This window comes from Odontesthes bonariensis, chromosome 19, assembly GCF_027942865.1.
Source record: "Odontesthes bonariensis isolate fOdoBon6 chromosome 19, fOdoBon6.hap1, whole genome shotgun sequence".
In the NCBI taxonomy this organism is placed as follows: domain Eukaryota; kingdom Metazoa; phylum Chordata; class Actinopteri; order Atheriniformes; family Atherinopsidae; genus Odontesthes; species Odontesthes bonariensis.
Window position 1 is genome coordinate 15,682,088 of NC_134524.1, and position 17,597 is coordinate 15,699,684.

The 17,597-nt window shown below is 39.6% G+C and overlaps 2 protein-coding genes across 2 annotated transcripts; one reads left to right on the forward strand and one right to left on the reverse strand.

Moving 5' to 3' along the window:
- Nucleotides 1-4,470: 4,470 nt before the first annotated feature.
- Nucleotides 4,471-15,322, reverse strand: batf2 (basic leucine zipper ATF-like transcription factor 2). The gene is made up of 3 exons (XM_075450849.1): nt 11,725-15,322; nt 10,277-10,396; nt 4,471-6,709 (listed from the first exon to the last, which is right to left on the reverse strand). Exons 1-3 carry the CDS (start codon nt 11,812-11,814, stop codon nt 5,615-5,617), a joined length of 1,305 nt encoding a protein of 434 aa, XP_075306964.1. The 5' UTR covers nt 11,815-15,322; the 3' UTR covers nt 4,471-5,614.
- Nucleotides 14,761-17,130, forward strand: arl2 (ADP-ribosylation factor-like 2). Its single transcript, XM_075450850.1, has 5 exons — nt 14,761-14,989; nt 15,269-15,379; nt 16,302-16,464; nt 16,607-16,687; nt 16,784-17,130. The coding sequence occupies exons 1-5, from the start codon at nt 14,925-14,927 to the stop codon at nt 16,916-16,918; spliced, it is 555 nt and encodes a 184-aa protein (XP_075306965.1). The 5' UTR covers nt 14,761-14,924; the 3' UTR covers nt 16,919-17,130.
- The last annotated feature ends 467 nt before the right edge of the window (nt 17,131-17,597 follow it).

A 17,597-nucleotide genomic window follows, 5' to 3' on the forward strand; every position in this document is an offset into this window, starting at 1 on the left:
ACAGTTCAGCTGTCTGGTCGCAAAGCACAAGCTGTTAGGAAGCAGCTTGGGAAGTCATAGAGATGGAGTTCAAGTCTTTACCAGGTTCCGTTTTGAAGGCCAAAACTAAAGAAAAAAGAGACAAAACCTTCAGGAAAGACCAAAGCACTGTCAGGGAGAACAGCTCTGTCTGTTAGAGAGCAGCTTGAGAAGACAGAGGGGTAGAGTTCAGGTCTTTTCCAGGTTATACTCAATTTCTCGCAGTCTTCAAATTTTGAAACCAACAAGTCAGAGACTTTATTGGGATACAGAGCATGAGACAGAACAGTCTCAACCCAACACCAAGCACCTGAACAAACCAAAGACAGTTGATGAGCAAAGCTGCTTCACAGGAAACAATTTAATCTGACAGTTCAGTTCATGGACAACATCATGTGACGTCACTGATGACGTTTGAACCACTTCACTGCTTCATTCAGACCGAGTCAGCTGACTGCTTCGAGTTGACAACTTTTCTTGAATAAAAACACCTGAAGTAACACAAGCACCTTCTTTATTACACCAAGCACACTCCCAAAGAAAATGTAAATGACAAACCAAAAATGTTCACATTGTTTTTAAATTATTATTGTTTCATGGGTAAATTACTCAATCTTCAATGAGGTACTAAAAACACATATGTTCAACACACATACATACATAAGTGTTATTATATACACAAGAGATGCATCACATTTGCAGGGCTTCATTTGGTGCAACAATCGCTACTGCTAGTAGATGTCATGCCAAGGGAATTGAATGAAGCTTCAGGTTGTGAACCACTTTATGACACAATGGTTCACCCATCACTCATCGAGCACCTCCAATGCAATGTTGACTTTCCTCCCAGATACATTCACAACCATTCAGACTTTGGATGTGGTCACCAGAACTCGTGGGACTCAGGCAGGCCAACGACTCACAGGAGGTGAGAAAGGTAAATGAAGTAAAAACTAAAACCTGTCCACTATCACAGTCAGTGACTCTGTAGCTCCTTTGCATGAGATGTGAGGACAGTGAACTCACCATCTCCACCAGGGTCAGCAGCACGATGACCATGAACAAAGACTTCTCTGTTGGCCGTTGGACTTTGAATGAATGTATTAATGACAGATTGTGACCAAATATTCCATATACAAGTTATCACACAAAAATAATGATCACTTTGCAGATAACTTATAGTACAGCTGAAACTAAATACAAGTAGCTACCAAAAGGCACACACAAACACAAATTCTAGCTATACTTCCAGATTAGATGCTGCATACACTGCGTGGCACCATTTTAATGGCTTCTCCACGTGTGGCCTGGAAAGTCTAGAAAATTAGCTGCAAGTTGCAGGAAAACTACACTTTGCAACTTAAAATCATCATGGTTCAAAACTGCTTTGACAGAATATACAGATCTTTTTAAAAGGTGCTCTTTCAGTAAATGGTCAAATGTTAAAAGTTTTAAGTTTCACAGTTTAACTTTAAAGCATGTTTGCTTTCAAGTTAATTGTGTTACATTTCATGGCAACACACACACACTTGTTACTGTGGCTGAGAAACCTCTCAGGATCATAAATTCTGACCTGATATATATATAAGATCAAATAGTTATTCTTTATCTAGAGGGATAAATTGGTTAAAAACACAGAAGATACAGAAAATCAATACATTTCACTTCCTGACTTCCTACATTAGGCTACTGAGTTTGGGCAGATTTTTTTTTTTATATATATATATATATATATATATATATATATATATATATATATATATATATATATATATAATTTCCGACACGCTTTTTAATCTGATTTGCGCTCCACAGGGATTGATAAAGTACTTCTGACCAAAAAAAAAAAATCTGCCCAAACTCAGTAGCCTAATGTAGGAAGTTATATATATATATATATATATATATATATATATATATATATATATATATATATATATATATATATATATATATATATATATATATATATAACTTCCTACATTAGGCTACTGAGTTTGGGCAGATTTTTTTTTTTTGGTCAGAAGTACTTTATCAATATATATATATATATATATATATATATATATATATATATATATATATATATATATATATATATATATATATATATATAGGCTACAGTATCTACTACAGGCATCTATTAAGAATATTAGTCATATTACAAGATAGTAGCTTTGAAAAAAATTCAGATTGACTTTATTTGTATCTTCCATGATAATCAATCGTCATCATCATCATCGCCGGGCTCACATCAGCTGACAGAGTTATTGCCACCAGATCCATTACCTTCACTTTCACCACCCACTAAAAGGATGGAATTACATTCACCTTCACAGGCCCGGGACAAAAGCTACAATCTGGTGTGATATTGAAAATCTCATTATCAGTTACATATTCATTAGTTTAGATACTGAGGATGTTTTCGGTGCTTGAACAGGAAAGCCTGTTTTTTTAGGCTTCACGTAGGAGTAGTAGCTCCTTTCCTCCTCCTCTCTCCATGCTAATCTATTCTCTGGCCTTCTCTATGCTCTTCTATCTGCCCTGCTATCTACCCTTCTATTGTACAATATGCTCCTCTTCTATGCTATGCTATGCACCATTCTATACTATGCTACACTATGCTCCTCTTCTATGATATCTGCCCTTCTATGCACCCTTCACAGCTGTGGGCTTTGATCCCCCACTCTCCCAACCACCACCTCACTGTTTTATCAGTCTGAGTTATCTGCCCCCCAATAACACTTTCACACAAACCTTACTTTGATTGTTGGTCTCTATCCCTGAAAGAAATGATGGTTAGATTCCTTAAAGAATAAAACCTGGAAGTTCACAGAGCATTTGAGGGAATTGAACCCATGATGATTCCAACCCAAGGCAGGCAGCATCACATCATCCTGAGCAACTTTGTTGAACTTTAAAAGTCCTGTGATCATAGTTTTCACGTTCTCAGAGGCTCAAAGTTTTCACTCAAAAGCCTGAGCTGTTCAACTACACACTGAAAGGTTGAATCCTAAAGTTTCTCTTTTCATTTTGGCTTAAAAAATCCCAACCTACTCTGAGCTGAACAACCTACCCTTCCTTTTCTAAAAGCCATCAGCATCCACAGGAGCTGAACCCCCTCCCTCTGCTTCCAGAAGCTGCTCTGCATCTGCCTGAACCACCAAACCACAGCTTCTGCGTCCTTCCTGAGCTGGTTCCATTCTTCTGTTCGGATGCTGAACTGCAGAGTTTATTTCTTTAAGAGCTTTGATCCCTCATCTTGACAAACTAAAAGCTGCTCAGTAACAGTTTGAGCCATTAAATCAGAGAACGAAACTTTCCAACTTAAAGACTTTCACTCTTTACTTTGGCCTCTAAAAGCTGGAGACATTTAATCTCTTTAAGCAGCACTCACAGGACTTGAACATGTGATCTCCAAGTCCCAAAGCAGTTTATTGACCCTCTGAGCTAAGCTTCTGCTTGTTCCATAGTTAATTAAAAAATATTAAAAATCATGTACAAGTTCATTCTTGCCAAATAGTTATTCTGGGAACCCGTTACAGGACTTTCAGTAATATATCCCTTAATCTAGTAGCATTTATTACAGTTGTGGAGAAGTACACCCTCCTTCACTTCTAAGATTTAATGTGTGAGGACATCATTTTTCTTTACCAGGTCTTTCGAATTTTGTAAATACAACCTCAGATGAACAATAATGCTTATAAATATTACACATATCACATGTTGTCATTGTTAATTAAACAAATGCTAAGACAGCTGCTAATCTTCCCAGGACTGGATGTCCCAGAAAGTTTAACCCAGGGTCAGACTGTACATTGCTTAGAGAAACTGTAAAAAAAAACTAAAAAAAAACACAGCAGCTACATCTCAGATTCTACAGGCCTCAGTTAGCATGTTAAATGTTAAAGTTCATGACAGCATAATTAGATAAAAACTGAACACGTATGGCTTGGTTGAAAAGGTTGCCAGTAGACAGCCTCTTCTCTCTAAAAGGAAAACAGCAGCACGACTTAGGATTGCAAAGTTGTAACCTTGGCTGAAACTTTAGACCTCAGCCTGATTGAAATGCTGTGCTGGGACAAATCTCCTCAACAAGAATGTAAGATAATGTCATATAGAAAACTTCAAGTTATTATTGCTAAAGGTGGTTTTACATGCTAAAGGATTGCATAGAAGACAGTTCTTTTCCACTCACAGCTTCTGCATTTTGGTTCAGTTCTTGTTAAATGAGTATGACACAGTGTAATAAATCACGCACTGTTCATCTGAGGTTGCATTTGTCTAATTTCAAGACCTGGTTAAGACTAGATGACGTTTTATTATGTCCTTATACAGTACATAAGGACAAGGATGGTGAACTTTGTTTTTTGCATGACCATGTTAAAGGCTACTAGACTAGGGTGAAATTCTAAAGTGAACAATGACACAAACATTTTGGTAAAGTGTTTTTATTCATAGTTTCTATTGCAACAAGTGTTACAGCATAAATATGCATGATAAATACATTTGCTCATAACTCATACATTCCCAGCCAGAACTTTACACTGAATTAGATGCTGTTATATAGAGCATGCTCTCATGTAACTCCTATGCAACTATACATATATGCATGTAAAACTAAATAATTTATCTATAGTATCATCAGGACACCCAGAATCGTCATTTTGAAACAATCATGATGCATATTTTTTACACATTTTCATGTCCAAACTAAAACAAATGAAAATAAAATATAATAATTCCTCAAAGTAGTATTCCTCAAAGTGGAAAAAATAAATTACTTGACTCGCTTCAAATGAGGAATTCATAAATTATACACTTTTTTTTAATCATAGGTTTAGACACCCTGGAGAGAGGAACGGAAGTGGGCAAACAGATCTTTTTGGTATACGTCCAACATTTTAGCAGCAGTCCCTGAAAGCTCAGCAGGGCTTTGAGGTGTTGTCTGTGCGATTTGTCACTATTACAGAGAGCTTTTTGAGTTAAAGGCCAGTTCTGGGGAATTTGTCCAGCCTATGAGAACAGATGGTGTCTCTTCTCAGAATCTGGAGGAGCTTTGTCAGATCTATAGTCATAACCCTGATGGTGTGAAAATGTAGGAGTCAGTGTCTCTATTCTTGTTTTCTACTTTTCATACAAAAAAAAGAAATCAGGATATCGTCGCCTCTGCTGCTTCAGATTTGACTCACATTCTGTCTGTTCTGACTCCCGCAGGAAAAAAAAACCTAACATTTTTAAAGAGGCCCATAATGCTAGAGGAAACAATGAAAACAATGAAAAGATAAAAACAATACAAAAACAAAGATTAATTATTCTGATAGATTTTTTTATTCTGATATTTTTTCTAATATATCTTTTTTTTAATCTTCTACTTCATATTTATTGCTGTTTTGCACCAGGGATAAGAGGGAAACACTATTTAAATTCTGTGTAGGTCCTGCACATGTGGCAGCGTTGACAATAAAAGTTGACTTGACTTGAAACATGATTTTTTTTCAAGTTTTCAAATGCTATTTGCATAATATCTTTAATAATCACTTTTCTGTGATTAAAACCATTCACCAAGAATAAACTAAAGGACTGTTCTGTGGCGCTACTGGTTACTAATCCCAGTTAGGATCCATTCATTAAATTCTAAGAGCTCAGACAGAGAAAGGTCTTTTGAAGTATCTCGCGGTGGTGCTGATGGTGGCAGTGATGGTGGAGGCTGGCGGAAAAATCCATCAAAGCTGCCGGAGGTACTTTCAGGGACATCAAGAGGACTGGGGACAGTGAGCCGGGAGAGCAGAGATCCAGGGCTGGATGAAGCTTGTTGATCGTAAGTCTGCTTAAAGGCAAAAGGAAGAGCAGGAGATGCCTCCGAGCTCACCTGGGGTGAAACTGAGAGAGTCCCAGGAGCAGGACCTGGAAAAGGTGAGCTTAGAAGTGCACATGGTGAAGTTAAACTGTTTGGATTTCCACTGACCTGACATGGATAAAGCTGGGCTGCATTCATGGGACAATCTTGCTCTACTATACATGTGTTTTCTGCCTCTAAATGAGAGAAAGAGGTTTGCATGTTTGGTAAAGCAGTCAGAGAGGAATGTTGTTTCATCAAAAATGCATCCTCTGCGCAGTAAGATGTTTCTGATGCTGGGGAGGTTTCAGACTTGAGCTGGGTGGCAGCTGTGAAGGGAACTGGGTTTGAAACAAGACTGGCACAGACTGGCCTGGCAGTTGTTGGCTTTGATGTGATGAGAGGTAGTTCGGCAAACAAAGAATGAGGAGCTGGCTGTGGGGAGAAGGAGATTGCATAAGGAACGGTGGCCGGGCTGGAAGAGGAGGAGGCGGTTAAGAGTTCAGCTGATGAGGCAGCAGCTGAGGCTGCTGTTGTAGTTGTTGGAACAGAGGCTGAAGGTGAGAGACGCGTCCTTTCAGTGCAGTCAAGAGTTTGAAGATCTATGCTGGAGGTTAAGGAGGTAGAGCGTGAAGGAGTAGTGGAGCTTGAGGCCTGGGGAGGGCGGGAGCTGGTTTTGCGGAGGGCTGAGGAGGAGACCGAGAGGCGGGTGGATGAGCTGGATGTAGAGACTCTGAGGCAGCAGTAAGGTTTGTGACGCTCCAGAGCCTTCTCATAGAGATGAAGCTCTTTTTTCAATGCAGCGATTTCCTTTTGAATAGCCAAGTTCGACTGCTCCAGACTTTGAAGCTCCTGAGGAGACAAGGGCAAAGGGAAGAATGAAACTGAGAAACTCCAGGATATGAAATTACAACCCAAAATCAATAAAAGATGGGACAATATTGAACATGTTAATTTAAAAAAGAAAATGACTCCTACATTGACTTAAATTTTTATCAAATTGCAGACTGTATGAATCCAACTATTTCATCTTTTTTTTTCTTTTCTTAGGCCTGCAGCACTTTCCATAAAAAGCCTGGACAGTTAAGCTTTTACCACTATGTGATGTATCCATTCCTTCCAGGACTTAAAAGAATTCCCGGCGTTGAAGACACTGAGAAATAACCACTTCCCTTTCTTCCTCAGTCATGCCTTTTTAATGTGTGCAGAATGTGGTTTATCATTGTGGCTGATAACAGTCGGTTCTTTTGGTCTTCAGTCTGGAGCACCCGGCATCCATTTCTTCTTCTTCTTCAAAAGAAAAACTTATATACTGATTAGTCTGACCGCAATACACATTTCTACAGACTGATGGTCCATCCCAGATGCCTCCGAACTCAGAAGTTGAAGCTGCCCCTGGACAAGTAAGTCCATATTGTAGTGCTTGACAAAGGTTTCCGACTGTAATTCTTAGCCCATGTGGTTATATCAGCTATTGATGAATGACTGTTCTGGTTGAAGTGCCATTTTAGCGATCAGAGATCACAAGTGTGTATAGTTATCATTTTACATTAGGCATGGAAGGGGGTATATGCAAATGTTATAAATATGCTAATCCATTCTATGTTGTACCCTCATTCCATCTTCATATTTGAGTGTGTTTCAGGTCTGAACTTCCACAAATTAAATGAAGTTGAAGAGATAAAACATGAAATATCTTGGATTCACGCCATCTGCAGTAAATTTAAAAACTTTTTCTTTGGACTTTCCATACAGAAAAAAAAATTAAGAGGGGAGGGGAGGGGGAGTAGAAAAGAAAAGGAGGAGAAAGAGTTAATGTCAAGTGAGTCGGGTTTATCCTTAATATACCCCAGAGAGGCACTCATCTGCCATAAAACTGATTAAAGGAATAATAAAAATGAATAAAAACGTGAACAATATCACTTCCCATCCACATAATATTACACTAGGCCTGTGTTGTGCTGTATTCAAACAATGCACGTAAGCTCAGACTTACAACTCGCTGCAACAGAAAGATCCACAAAGGAGAACTGAGATATTGCTGTTTATAGACAGTACTGCAAGTTCAGCATGACATGAGTGGGTAGAGCAAACTAAAAGATTTGCTATTCCCTGCTGACAGATGCAGAGGTGAAAATAAATAATCATTCAAATTTTGCCCAAACCTGTTAAAATATTTTTTTATTATAGCCACTTAAAATATCAGAGCCTTAAAGCATATGTGTACAGACTTAATGTTCAAAAGAGTAGTACTCAGGCAGCAGGAGTTGAACAACTCAGCAGTGAGTTGTTCATCACATGTGCACAACTATTAAACCATGAACTGCTGACATAACTTTGTACTTTTTAAGGTATGAATTGGTTTGTGGCAGCAATGCTTCTTCAAGCATATCCTGAAAGACATACCGAGAGCAGAACCGAAAGAGAAAGGGAGAGAAAGTGAAAGTCAGGACTATGCACACACAAAAGATACACACCCATTCATAAATTCAGTGAACACACACTTATCCAACCACATGCGACTGGTAGGATGTTAAGTGTAATCCTATTAGAAAGGTCATTCATCAGGGCCATAGTCATCGCACAGTAATCAGGTGTCAGAATGAGAGACATACCTCATGAGGGGATGGATTTTGTACGTATTTTGTAGCCTCAAAGTAATAAATGACATGTGACAGGTTCACGGGATCAGATTTGACTCTTCATTCATTAATTTACCAAACCAAGTTTCACTTTGTTTTGTTCACTGTGTATTGAAAAGATATTAGATCATTGACGACAGACAAAACCTTTTTAGATTCCTTGAACGGTTAAAAAAAAAAAGGTAATAAAATCTACTTTTCAGAACACCCGAAGCTCATGAATTTGTGGAGAATCTTTTCAAGGACGACGGCAACACGCACTCTCAGTTTTGGTATTAGAGCTAAGGCTAAGTCCTGAGGGCTTTCTGGAAAACTTCAAACTTTTTATTTTTCAGCCACTGAAGACACTACAAACATGAAATAAAACCATTTGAGAGGTTAAGCCTTCAGCTTTTATTGGAAATTGTTGACTTATTTACTTTCTTCTCGTGTTTATTGATATTTTGTTCAAATTAAAGTGGTTAGCGTAACATGCTCGTCACTCGAGGCTTGCAAAGTAAAACAGCACGTCTTTCCGAGTCATCATTAGGGCGGGCTTGAGTTGATGTGCTGTGTTGTGTAGCGGTTAGAGGAGCAGTAACCCAAAGACTGTTGGTATTCTGGCAGTTTGAGTTTCCCAATAACTCATCCTGTCAGGGCTAGCCTGAAGAGCTAAGTGTGCCATTGTAATTATTCAATTAATGGGAAAGCATTTCCTCAGTTGCTTCACAGGCTGATATGTGTTAGCAGCACAGAAGCTAAAGTAGAGAAGTTTATTAGGTCTGGTGGAAAATATCAGAAATTGGACTCCACATTGATGAATGTTGAAAACCGTTGAAAAAGAAAAACAAATAAAACTGTTGATGTTGGAGATGGTACCCGCCCCCCATAACTCTTATTAATGAGATCAAAGTATGAAATTGGGTCCAGTTGATAAGTACATTTGAACACCACGCTTGTAAGACTTTTGTATTTTCAGACAGTGTAATTATGTTTCATTTATCACATGCACTGTACAGCACCAGACACATGCAACTGGTCATTTTAAATGAGTTGGTGTGTCCAAAATTTTTGACCGGCACTGGATATATCTAAAATAAATAAATACATTTTCAGAGGCGAAAACTGGGTTACTGCCTGAGGACACTAATCAGATACAATAAGAGATTTGACTCAGTGCCTCAGCAGGCCCATAACGGCTATATGTGGTCCAAATATTACTCATGGTCTGAGAACCTAAATGTGTTTACACAGTCATGCTAAAAATATGTCTTCTTTTTCGGGACAAAATGTGAGTCCCATTGACATAAATAATTAATTTCAAGGTGAAGAAATGTTTTTAGGGCAGGAACTCATGGGAATAAGCATTGCGTAAGTTGTAGTGATAGTTATAGGAAGAGCAAGTCTCCTGGTAAAGCAGTGTGTGCTGATGGAAAGACAATGTTACGTGTGTCCCACTACCTGTGGAATTACCCCACAGGTAAATAGGAAAGAGAAAACTGACGGTACAAAAGGAAAACAGAGACAGGAATGTGTGTGTGTGTGTGTGTGTGTGTGGAGGGCAGAGAGAAGAGGGAGGGCCAAAAGGGAGGGGGAACCGGAGGGAGTGAAAGTCCTTCTCCTAAAGCAGAGTATTTACAAGAAACGGCTCCAAGCCCTCTGCCAGATTACACAATACACACACCACTTGTAACCCAGCCTGTGAGCCACTGAGAGGGAGACGGAAACGCAGATAAGGATGATTGAAGTAAGCAGGAGGGAAACCAGTTATGTGTAACAAGGAGTGAATGATTCAAACCTCATGAAGTTCATCAGCTCTCTCCGTTTGCTTTTGGCGGCTCTTCCTCGCTGCGTCTCTGTTCTTCTCTCGTCTTTTTGTCACTCTCCGTCCCGTCTGTGGTTCATCTCCCTCCCTCTCCTGCAGAAATGAATGCATAGAAAGTTATTAACAGTCACTCAGGGCTGATTGCAGCTCATGCTACATATATCGGTAGGATACTTTACAACATTTCAAGCGCATCTTTTTTTGACACAGATGTCAATAGTTTTTTTTTTTTTTAATATTACATCATGTTTTTAAAAGAATTCATACTTCTTCAAGTCATGAGATGCCGTTTGGGCTCTCAAAATAACACCAATCAGTAAAGACATAATCAAACCTGCGCTTGGATCAGGAGGAACTAGTTGTGATGAAGCACATGATATGACGCAGTCAAAACTTGACAAATAAATCACGAGAAATAAACGAAACCACCTAGTGAGTTGAGTTCTATCATCCCTCCGAAAATATGAATTGAGTTGTTTTGATAAGAGAAATGTTTTCAACTGCTCTCTCCCTCTTCCTTAAAAAACTAAAAATGTCCTTATAATGTTGTCAAAGGTTCAAAATGTAACTTAGAGAAAGAAAGCCCTCATCATTAATGACACTGATGGCACTCTGCATCCTTTGGATAATAAATGCATTCTTGGTACGTTTGCATCTTGCAGCAAACTACTGTAGATGGGAGCAACAAATCTGAGTGTCGGTCGACCTGTGACAAATCAAACAACACTGAAAATAGTTCATTTGCGTCTCGTTGACTGATAGAGCAATTACAGCGACTGCTATTATAGTTTTAGACTATTTGACTCCTGCTCAGGGTCAATTTTGATGCTCAAACTACGCTGGGAGCCAACTCTGAACACGTTGCATAGTTCTGATGCTTTAGGGGAGCAGAAGAGAGAAGTTAGCAAGGCCCTTGAGAGTGAGCGTGACAGTTCGTATCCCCAGTCTGTGCATTCAAAGGAACCATAAATAAACATCATCTAATCCCCAACTAAACAACTAACAGAATAGGCCTATTCATTGCTACTTAAGAGAGCTGGCACATGCATGTTTATTAACATCACGAGCCATGTCATGAAAAAGGAACAGATTAGTGTAAAACTTGGAGATGCAGAACACTTATTTGTCTTTGTAGTCTTCCGTGGGGTTCTGTTTTGTGTAATTTTGGGCCTCTATTTAAAAATTGACAGTTGAGACAGGTGGGTGTTGAGATGTGCAATAACTAGCTTCAGCCTGAAGTAAAATGTATATATGTGTATATAGTGGTAACATTTGACAACAAATCGTATAGCAGGAATAAAAGCAGAAGCAGACATTAAATGCTTCGCACATCTTACATCCAGCTAATATTTGTGGTGATATGATGCGGGTCTGGTCATTTTTTCTGACTGGCTGATTGACAAGAAGACAGCAGGACTCACCTGTGCAGACGTGTTGCTGCGGCACTCTTCGCCAGACAGAGAGCTGGGGCTGTTGGGCTCGTACCCGCCGTCCATAAATAACAAGTGCATCTCTACCTCTGCTCCAGTAGAGTTGTTGCCCGCTTTTCCACCAGCAGGATGAACCTTCACCCAGTGTGGATCATATTTTCAGCGCGTCCGCTGACAAACTCTAGTGTACATCCAGCCTGCACTGAGTCAGGATATAAAGTTTGGGCTTCTGAACAGTGCTCTAACCTCTTTTTACGATGCAGTCCAGTGTTTGATGGTTATCTGGTGAGTTATTGGTGCTGTGAGAAGCGGAGAGTGAGGCGCTGATGGCTTTTGAGAGCAAGAGGTCTGGCAATGATGCAACATGTCGTGATGCTGAGACTTCTTTCAGTTTCACTTTATTCTAAACTCTCTTGCTGCAGATTATACCCTACCTCGCTGTGCTGCCTTCACGTGTAGTGGATAGTTTCACTTTGCTGACATTTTTACACAAATCCCTTTTTCCTATGTCACCCATTAAACCCAGCTCCTGATAAGTGTCACACGATTACACGTTTGCCTTTTTATCTCCATTCTCAGGTTTGAACGTTTGGAGCGCTCCAAAATCTGAAACTAGAATATCCGATGGCGTATGAAGGCACCATTCGCTCTGAGCTGATGACCATATTAGGAACCGGACGCTCTTCCCACAACTGCAGGGAATTTCTGGAGCGCCTTTGCCAGGAAATGAATGACCAAGTCCCCCTAACTGCAGCCAACAACTTTTACCAGATCTCAACAGGAAATGTGGGGGGAAAAAAAACTAAAAATTTGAGAGTGAAAAGGTACCATTCATGAATCTGTAAATGCTTCAATCAATTTAAGACTAAGTCAGAGATTTTGCAAAGCTTCTCTATTTGTGGTATCCTTATAAGTTTCAATAAGTTACTGTAAAATATATATATATAAAAATATGATAAAACCCTAATTAAGATTCCCTTTCTCAGGTGTTTTCAATAAATATCATAGTTGCCCTTTATTGCTGAATATCAAAGAAAGCCTTTGAAAACTGCTCTTTGAACTCGAACGTCTATTCGTTTTCTCTTATTACTGACAGTTTGTCCGTTTTTGATCTCTTAAGGATCAATATTTCTCTTTTTGAGCTGGCAGTTACATGGGTTACTGGTGGGAGAGACTGAGGTGATGTGAAGGTGGCCACTCAAGTCTATCAGGTAACCAGTTATGGAAGAAGTATTCAAATCCTTTATTCAAAAGTACAATATCAGTGATGTGAAGATACTCCACAAAAAGTTAACATTTCTGTGTGACAGATCGTACTTAAGTTGAGAGAAAGTATTAAAGGAAGCGTAGTGATTCAGTGTGTCAGATTTACAAGTTTTTTCCTGATATCAGTGAGAGTTGATACAACTCCATGGAGTGGACGGATTAGCTCCAGATGAAACATCTGAAACCAGGCATCAGTGTGTGAGCTAAGGCTGGCTATTGCTTCTGATTTTCTGGATAGATTCAAACGGGTACAGAAAATGGATGGATGGAGGGTTGCCATTCAGTTCCATTTCTGATATAATATCGATTAAAATAATTCAGTTTCTGTACAAATTTGGCTTTGCTAGAAAAGAGTTTTTTGACATCAATAAATAAATAAATAAATACACTATTTGGTCAGTACACTTTTAAACAGTTTGCTTTGCTTTTGTCAAGCTTCTCTTGGTCGGCATAATTCCTATAATGTTGTCAGCTGCTTTTGGGCGTGACAGTCCTGCTGTCATTGTTGCCGGTGCTGTCATGCTTTCACCCTCCTTAAAGGGTTCTTCCCGACTCGTTGCTTTGTCACAATACTAGTTTCACAGAACTATTCTTACGAAACTAAATAACCGACGAGGTGATGCCGAAAATGCCCTACAGTAAAAAATCGAATCGAGGATTTCATGAATCTGTGTTGGATTTTTCGATTGAAAATAGAGTCAAATCAGAAGAAAAAAACTATTTTAACCCAGCCCCTAGTGTGAACAGCATGTTAGCGTTGTAGATTATTTTGCTTAGCTTACTTATAACCATAACATTTTGTTACTAGATGATCTTCGTGCTTCTTGAGTTACATGGACATTTTATGGACATTATATGAAATGAAACCATCTAAGGGGAAAAAAAACACTATTTGTTGGAGCTCGTCAGTTTGCGCACTACTACGACACACAACTTCAGAGGAAAAAAGGATTTGAAAGCTCTGATTTTATCTTTAATGTTGTCTTGTGTCCACTGTGTTTACTAAAATGAAATTTGCGGTATAAAGTAAGAAAAAATGAAAATACTCAAGTACAAGTTACCAAAAATTCCCTAAAGTGCTTGATTAAATGTACGTAGGTACTTTCTGTGACAGCATATAACTTCTGTTTTAGAAGGTAGCTTAATCAACCGTGTTCTCCAACGTCTCCAATATAAGGCAAATGTTCAGCTGTATTGACAATAAAAAAAACTCATGCCTTTGTGTCACCTGGTCTAGACTCAAACTCTCTTTACCCTTTCAACTGCTCCACGTGCTTTATATGAGCTTATTACATTTTATTAAAATAGTACCCATTATTTTTGCAAACTTCTTTTGTTGTTCACTTGCACAAGGTTAAAAAATGCTTTGACCTGAAAAATGTTTGTGAATGACCTCTTTTACAGCATGAAATTATATCTTCTCCTCTCAAGTCCTACCCAGTCAGCAGCACTGATGTGGGTGGGAGATGTGATTGCCTTTTTTGGCCTAAACAGAGCAAGACAAGACTTATTATTAAATTAGTATTAATTTATGTTAAAATACATCTAAATTTGTCCAACACAAGTCTCTCCAAATTCTGGGTCAAATATGCAATTCCCAAAACAGACATATAGTAGCGCCAAACCCCACATATGGGCAGCGTACACCGTCTATGGCGTACACTACAAATCAAACCACACCTTGAATTATTCGTCGACCAATCATTTCTCTTTGTCAGTCTCTAACAACCAATCAACGCCGTTTTGATGTAAAATTAACCAATCGCTGCAACGTGGGGCGGGAATAACACTGCAGCCGCTTTCCGGGTGGCAATGCTGCTCCTATAAACTAAACATCTTCCAGACAAAACCTTTCATCTTTAATATTTCTTTAATATATTTTTTTTATAAATTCGTGGGCAGCATATGACCCAGGAAGTGCCGTGATGGGTTTGCGGACAATTTTGAAGAAGATGAAACAGAAGGAGCGCGAGATGAGGCTGCTCATGTTGTATCCTTTCGGTAACGGTTTAGCCTAGCTAGAAACAAAGTAGCCTTCGTGTACTTACCTGTTTATAACCTCGCCTGTATCAAAAAGATGCGCGAGCAGCGACTTGTCTCGTGTCGTTCAGTAACATAGATATAAGATGGCAACTGTATGAGATTGAGGTTTTCTGCTGTAGCACCTTTAGCTAACCCCTTAGTCACGGAACTAGCTGCGTGTACAGTTTAGAGGCTGTTGCTGATTAGCTGTCAGGTGTGTGAGGTTTCTTTGACCTGTCACGTGCAGAGGTCTGGACAACGCGGGGAAGACGACCATCCTGAAGAAGTTCAACGGGGAGGACGTCAGCACCATATCTCCCACACTAGGCTTCAACATCCAAACATTGGAGCACAAAGGGTAGGGCGCGCACAGCTTCACCTGTACGTGCACGTACACTGCAGAAAAAAATAAGTTTCTCAAAGTGTCATTACCCCTGAAGATGTAAGTCTCTTCTGGAAGGAAATACATCGGTGTAAGTGACAAATTGTTCAGTTTTAATGTCATTTAGCTGCTTTAGTTTTAGAGTCTTAAAGTTCAGGAGGTCTAAAACCTTCCTCCTGACATGTTCTTAGCACCTGTAGTCGGTGAAAGATGAGAACAAAGACGCTGCAAAGAAAAATCCCACCTCACTTGGCTTTTATCCCATTTCCAAGTTTGTACATCCTCAATTTCTCTCCTCGATTCCTCTCATGGACTCCTCTCACTAGCCCCCTTTGGCCCAAGAGCAGAGGAGATGAGGAGATTCGAGGAGAGAGGTGTTGAGGTAACAGGGAAACAAAACTGGACATCTTCTCTTCAGAGGGTCATTTTACATCAAATAAGAGTCCAAGTCTGACACCGCTGCATATCTCTTTTGTGACAGCCTGGTGCTGTATTTTCACAATTTCTTTCAGAGGACAGTGTCTGTAAAGACCTACAATGTGGAATAATGCCATCTTTGCCTGTTATGGATGTTGCAAAGAGTTAAGCAAAGGAATCGCCTGCACATCCTCACTTACAGCTCCTCCAACAAGCTTCCATTCCTCCGAGTGCATTTAAAGGATTTAGACTTTCTTCAAAATGTCAATTCAGTTTAGTTTGTCGTTCAAAGTACTTTTCTGAAGTTCCTTTAACCTCGTGCTTTCATCCACTACGCCTCTCTGATATGAACAAAATGTTTTGCTGTCTAACTTAACCTTCTTTTCCACATTCATTTATTTTTTCCTTTCCAGAGTAAACTATCAGCATGTAAACTTCCAGTTTTAACCCACACTCCTCTTTGCGCTCTGTTGTTTTGAAGGTTTAAACTCAATATTTGGGATGTCGGTGGTCAGAAGTCGCTGCGCTCCTACTGGAGGAACTATTTTGAGAGCACAGACGGGCTGGTGTGGGTGGTGGACAGCGCAGACAGGCTCAGACTGGAGGACTGCAAGCAGGAGCTCAGTGCTCTGCTGCTGGAGGAGGTACATGAAACTTTTCCTGAATTTGACTTGACCAATCTATCTGATTTACACAGTAAATTAGAAACTTATTTAAACTCTTACTCTTAAAGCCTACTTTATTCCTAAACGTCATTTATTGTTCCTTGCCCCCCACCCCCCGCAGAGGTTAGCTGGTGCAACGCTGCTGGTTTTTGCCAACAAACAGGACTTACCAGGAGCTTTGTCTAAAGAACTAATAAGAGAGGTAAGCTCAACTACCACTTTAGTTAGTCCTCAGTGAGGCAGTAGTTTTTAAAGGTGTTTATTTAATGTTCTTATGCTCTGACTTTGCGTTCTGCAGGCATTAGACCTGGATAAAATCAAAAGTCATCACTGGTGTATCATCGATTGCAGCGCCGTTACAGGAGAAAACCTGTTAGCTGGAGTGGACTGGCTTCTAGATGATATTGCTGCAAGGGTCTTCAACGCTGACTGAGTTTGTTTTCGACTGATGGCTGCCCCTCGTTTTATCCAGGCTCTGACAGACTGAGGATTCAACATCAGAAGCTCAGCTGTTTTTTGTGGTTTATGAATGATGCTTTTACTCTTTGTTAAATCAGATGATCAGCAAATAATTTGTGCCTCAAGGACTTCCAGTTTTGTTTTTTTCCCCTCCCTACTAATAAATACATTTGTGTTGCAACAATACAGGATTGTGCACTTTACATGATTTACCCTGGCTAACTCATGATGACATCCAGTATTACCTTTCTCAAAGTCAAATTCAAGCACTTTTAAAGACTTAAGGTTTATTTTATAGATTTTCCAGATCTAGTACAAGCAATAGCTGCATTCGGACAGAGCAGTTCTAAAAACTCGAATTTCGTTCTGATAACTCTTTCCCCAGTCGGAACTGACGCGACAGTTACGTGTTATTTCATATCGGGCGTCTAACATCGAGGCTGGAAGAGCACACAGAGGCAGGATCGAGCGCAGGCGATATTTCTTCTTTTCATCAAGGAAGGAGAGCAGAGCGCCGCAGACAAAGGAGACGACGTGTAAGTTTAACTTATTAAATACGCACAGGTTGTGTCTGTCGTACGAGTAAACATTTCAGCCGTGACAGCATGAGGCGTGGCTACCAACCACCTACGGCCGGTTGTGTCCGTGTTGTA

What these genes read in the sequence shown, in the direction of transcription:
- batf2 (XM_075450849.1), bottom strand. Translation starts at nt 11,814, where the DNA reads ATGCACTTGTTATTTATGGACGGCGGGTACGAGCCCAACAGCCCCAGC. An exon ending in GCAGCAACACGTCTGCACAG is followed by an intron (nt 10,397 to 11,724) that starts GTGAGTCCTGCT and finishes TCATTTCTGCAG; the next exon opens with GAGAGGGAGGGAGATGAACC. An exon ending in GAGCTGATGAACTTCATGAG is followed by an intron (nt 6,710 to 10,276) that starts GTTTGAATCATT and finishes TTGTCTCCTCAG; the next exon opens with GAGCTTCAAAGTCTGGAGCA.
- arl2 (XM_075450850.1), top strand. Translation starts at nt 14,925, where the DNA reads ATGGGTTTGCGGACAATTTTGAAGAAGATGAAACAGAAGGAGCGCGAG. An exon ending in CAAACATTGGAGCACAAAGG is followed by an intron (nt 15,380 to 16,301) that starts GTAGGGCGCGCA and finishes GTTGTTTTGAAG; the next exon opens with GTTTAAACTCAATATTTGGG. An exon ending in GTGCTCTGCTGCTGGAGGAG is followed by an intron (nt 16,465 to 16,606) that starts GTACATGAAACT and finishes CACCCCCCGCAG; the next exon opens with AGGTTAGCTGGTGCAACGCT.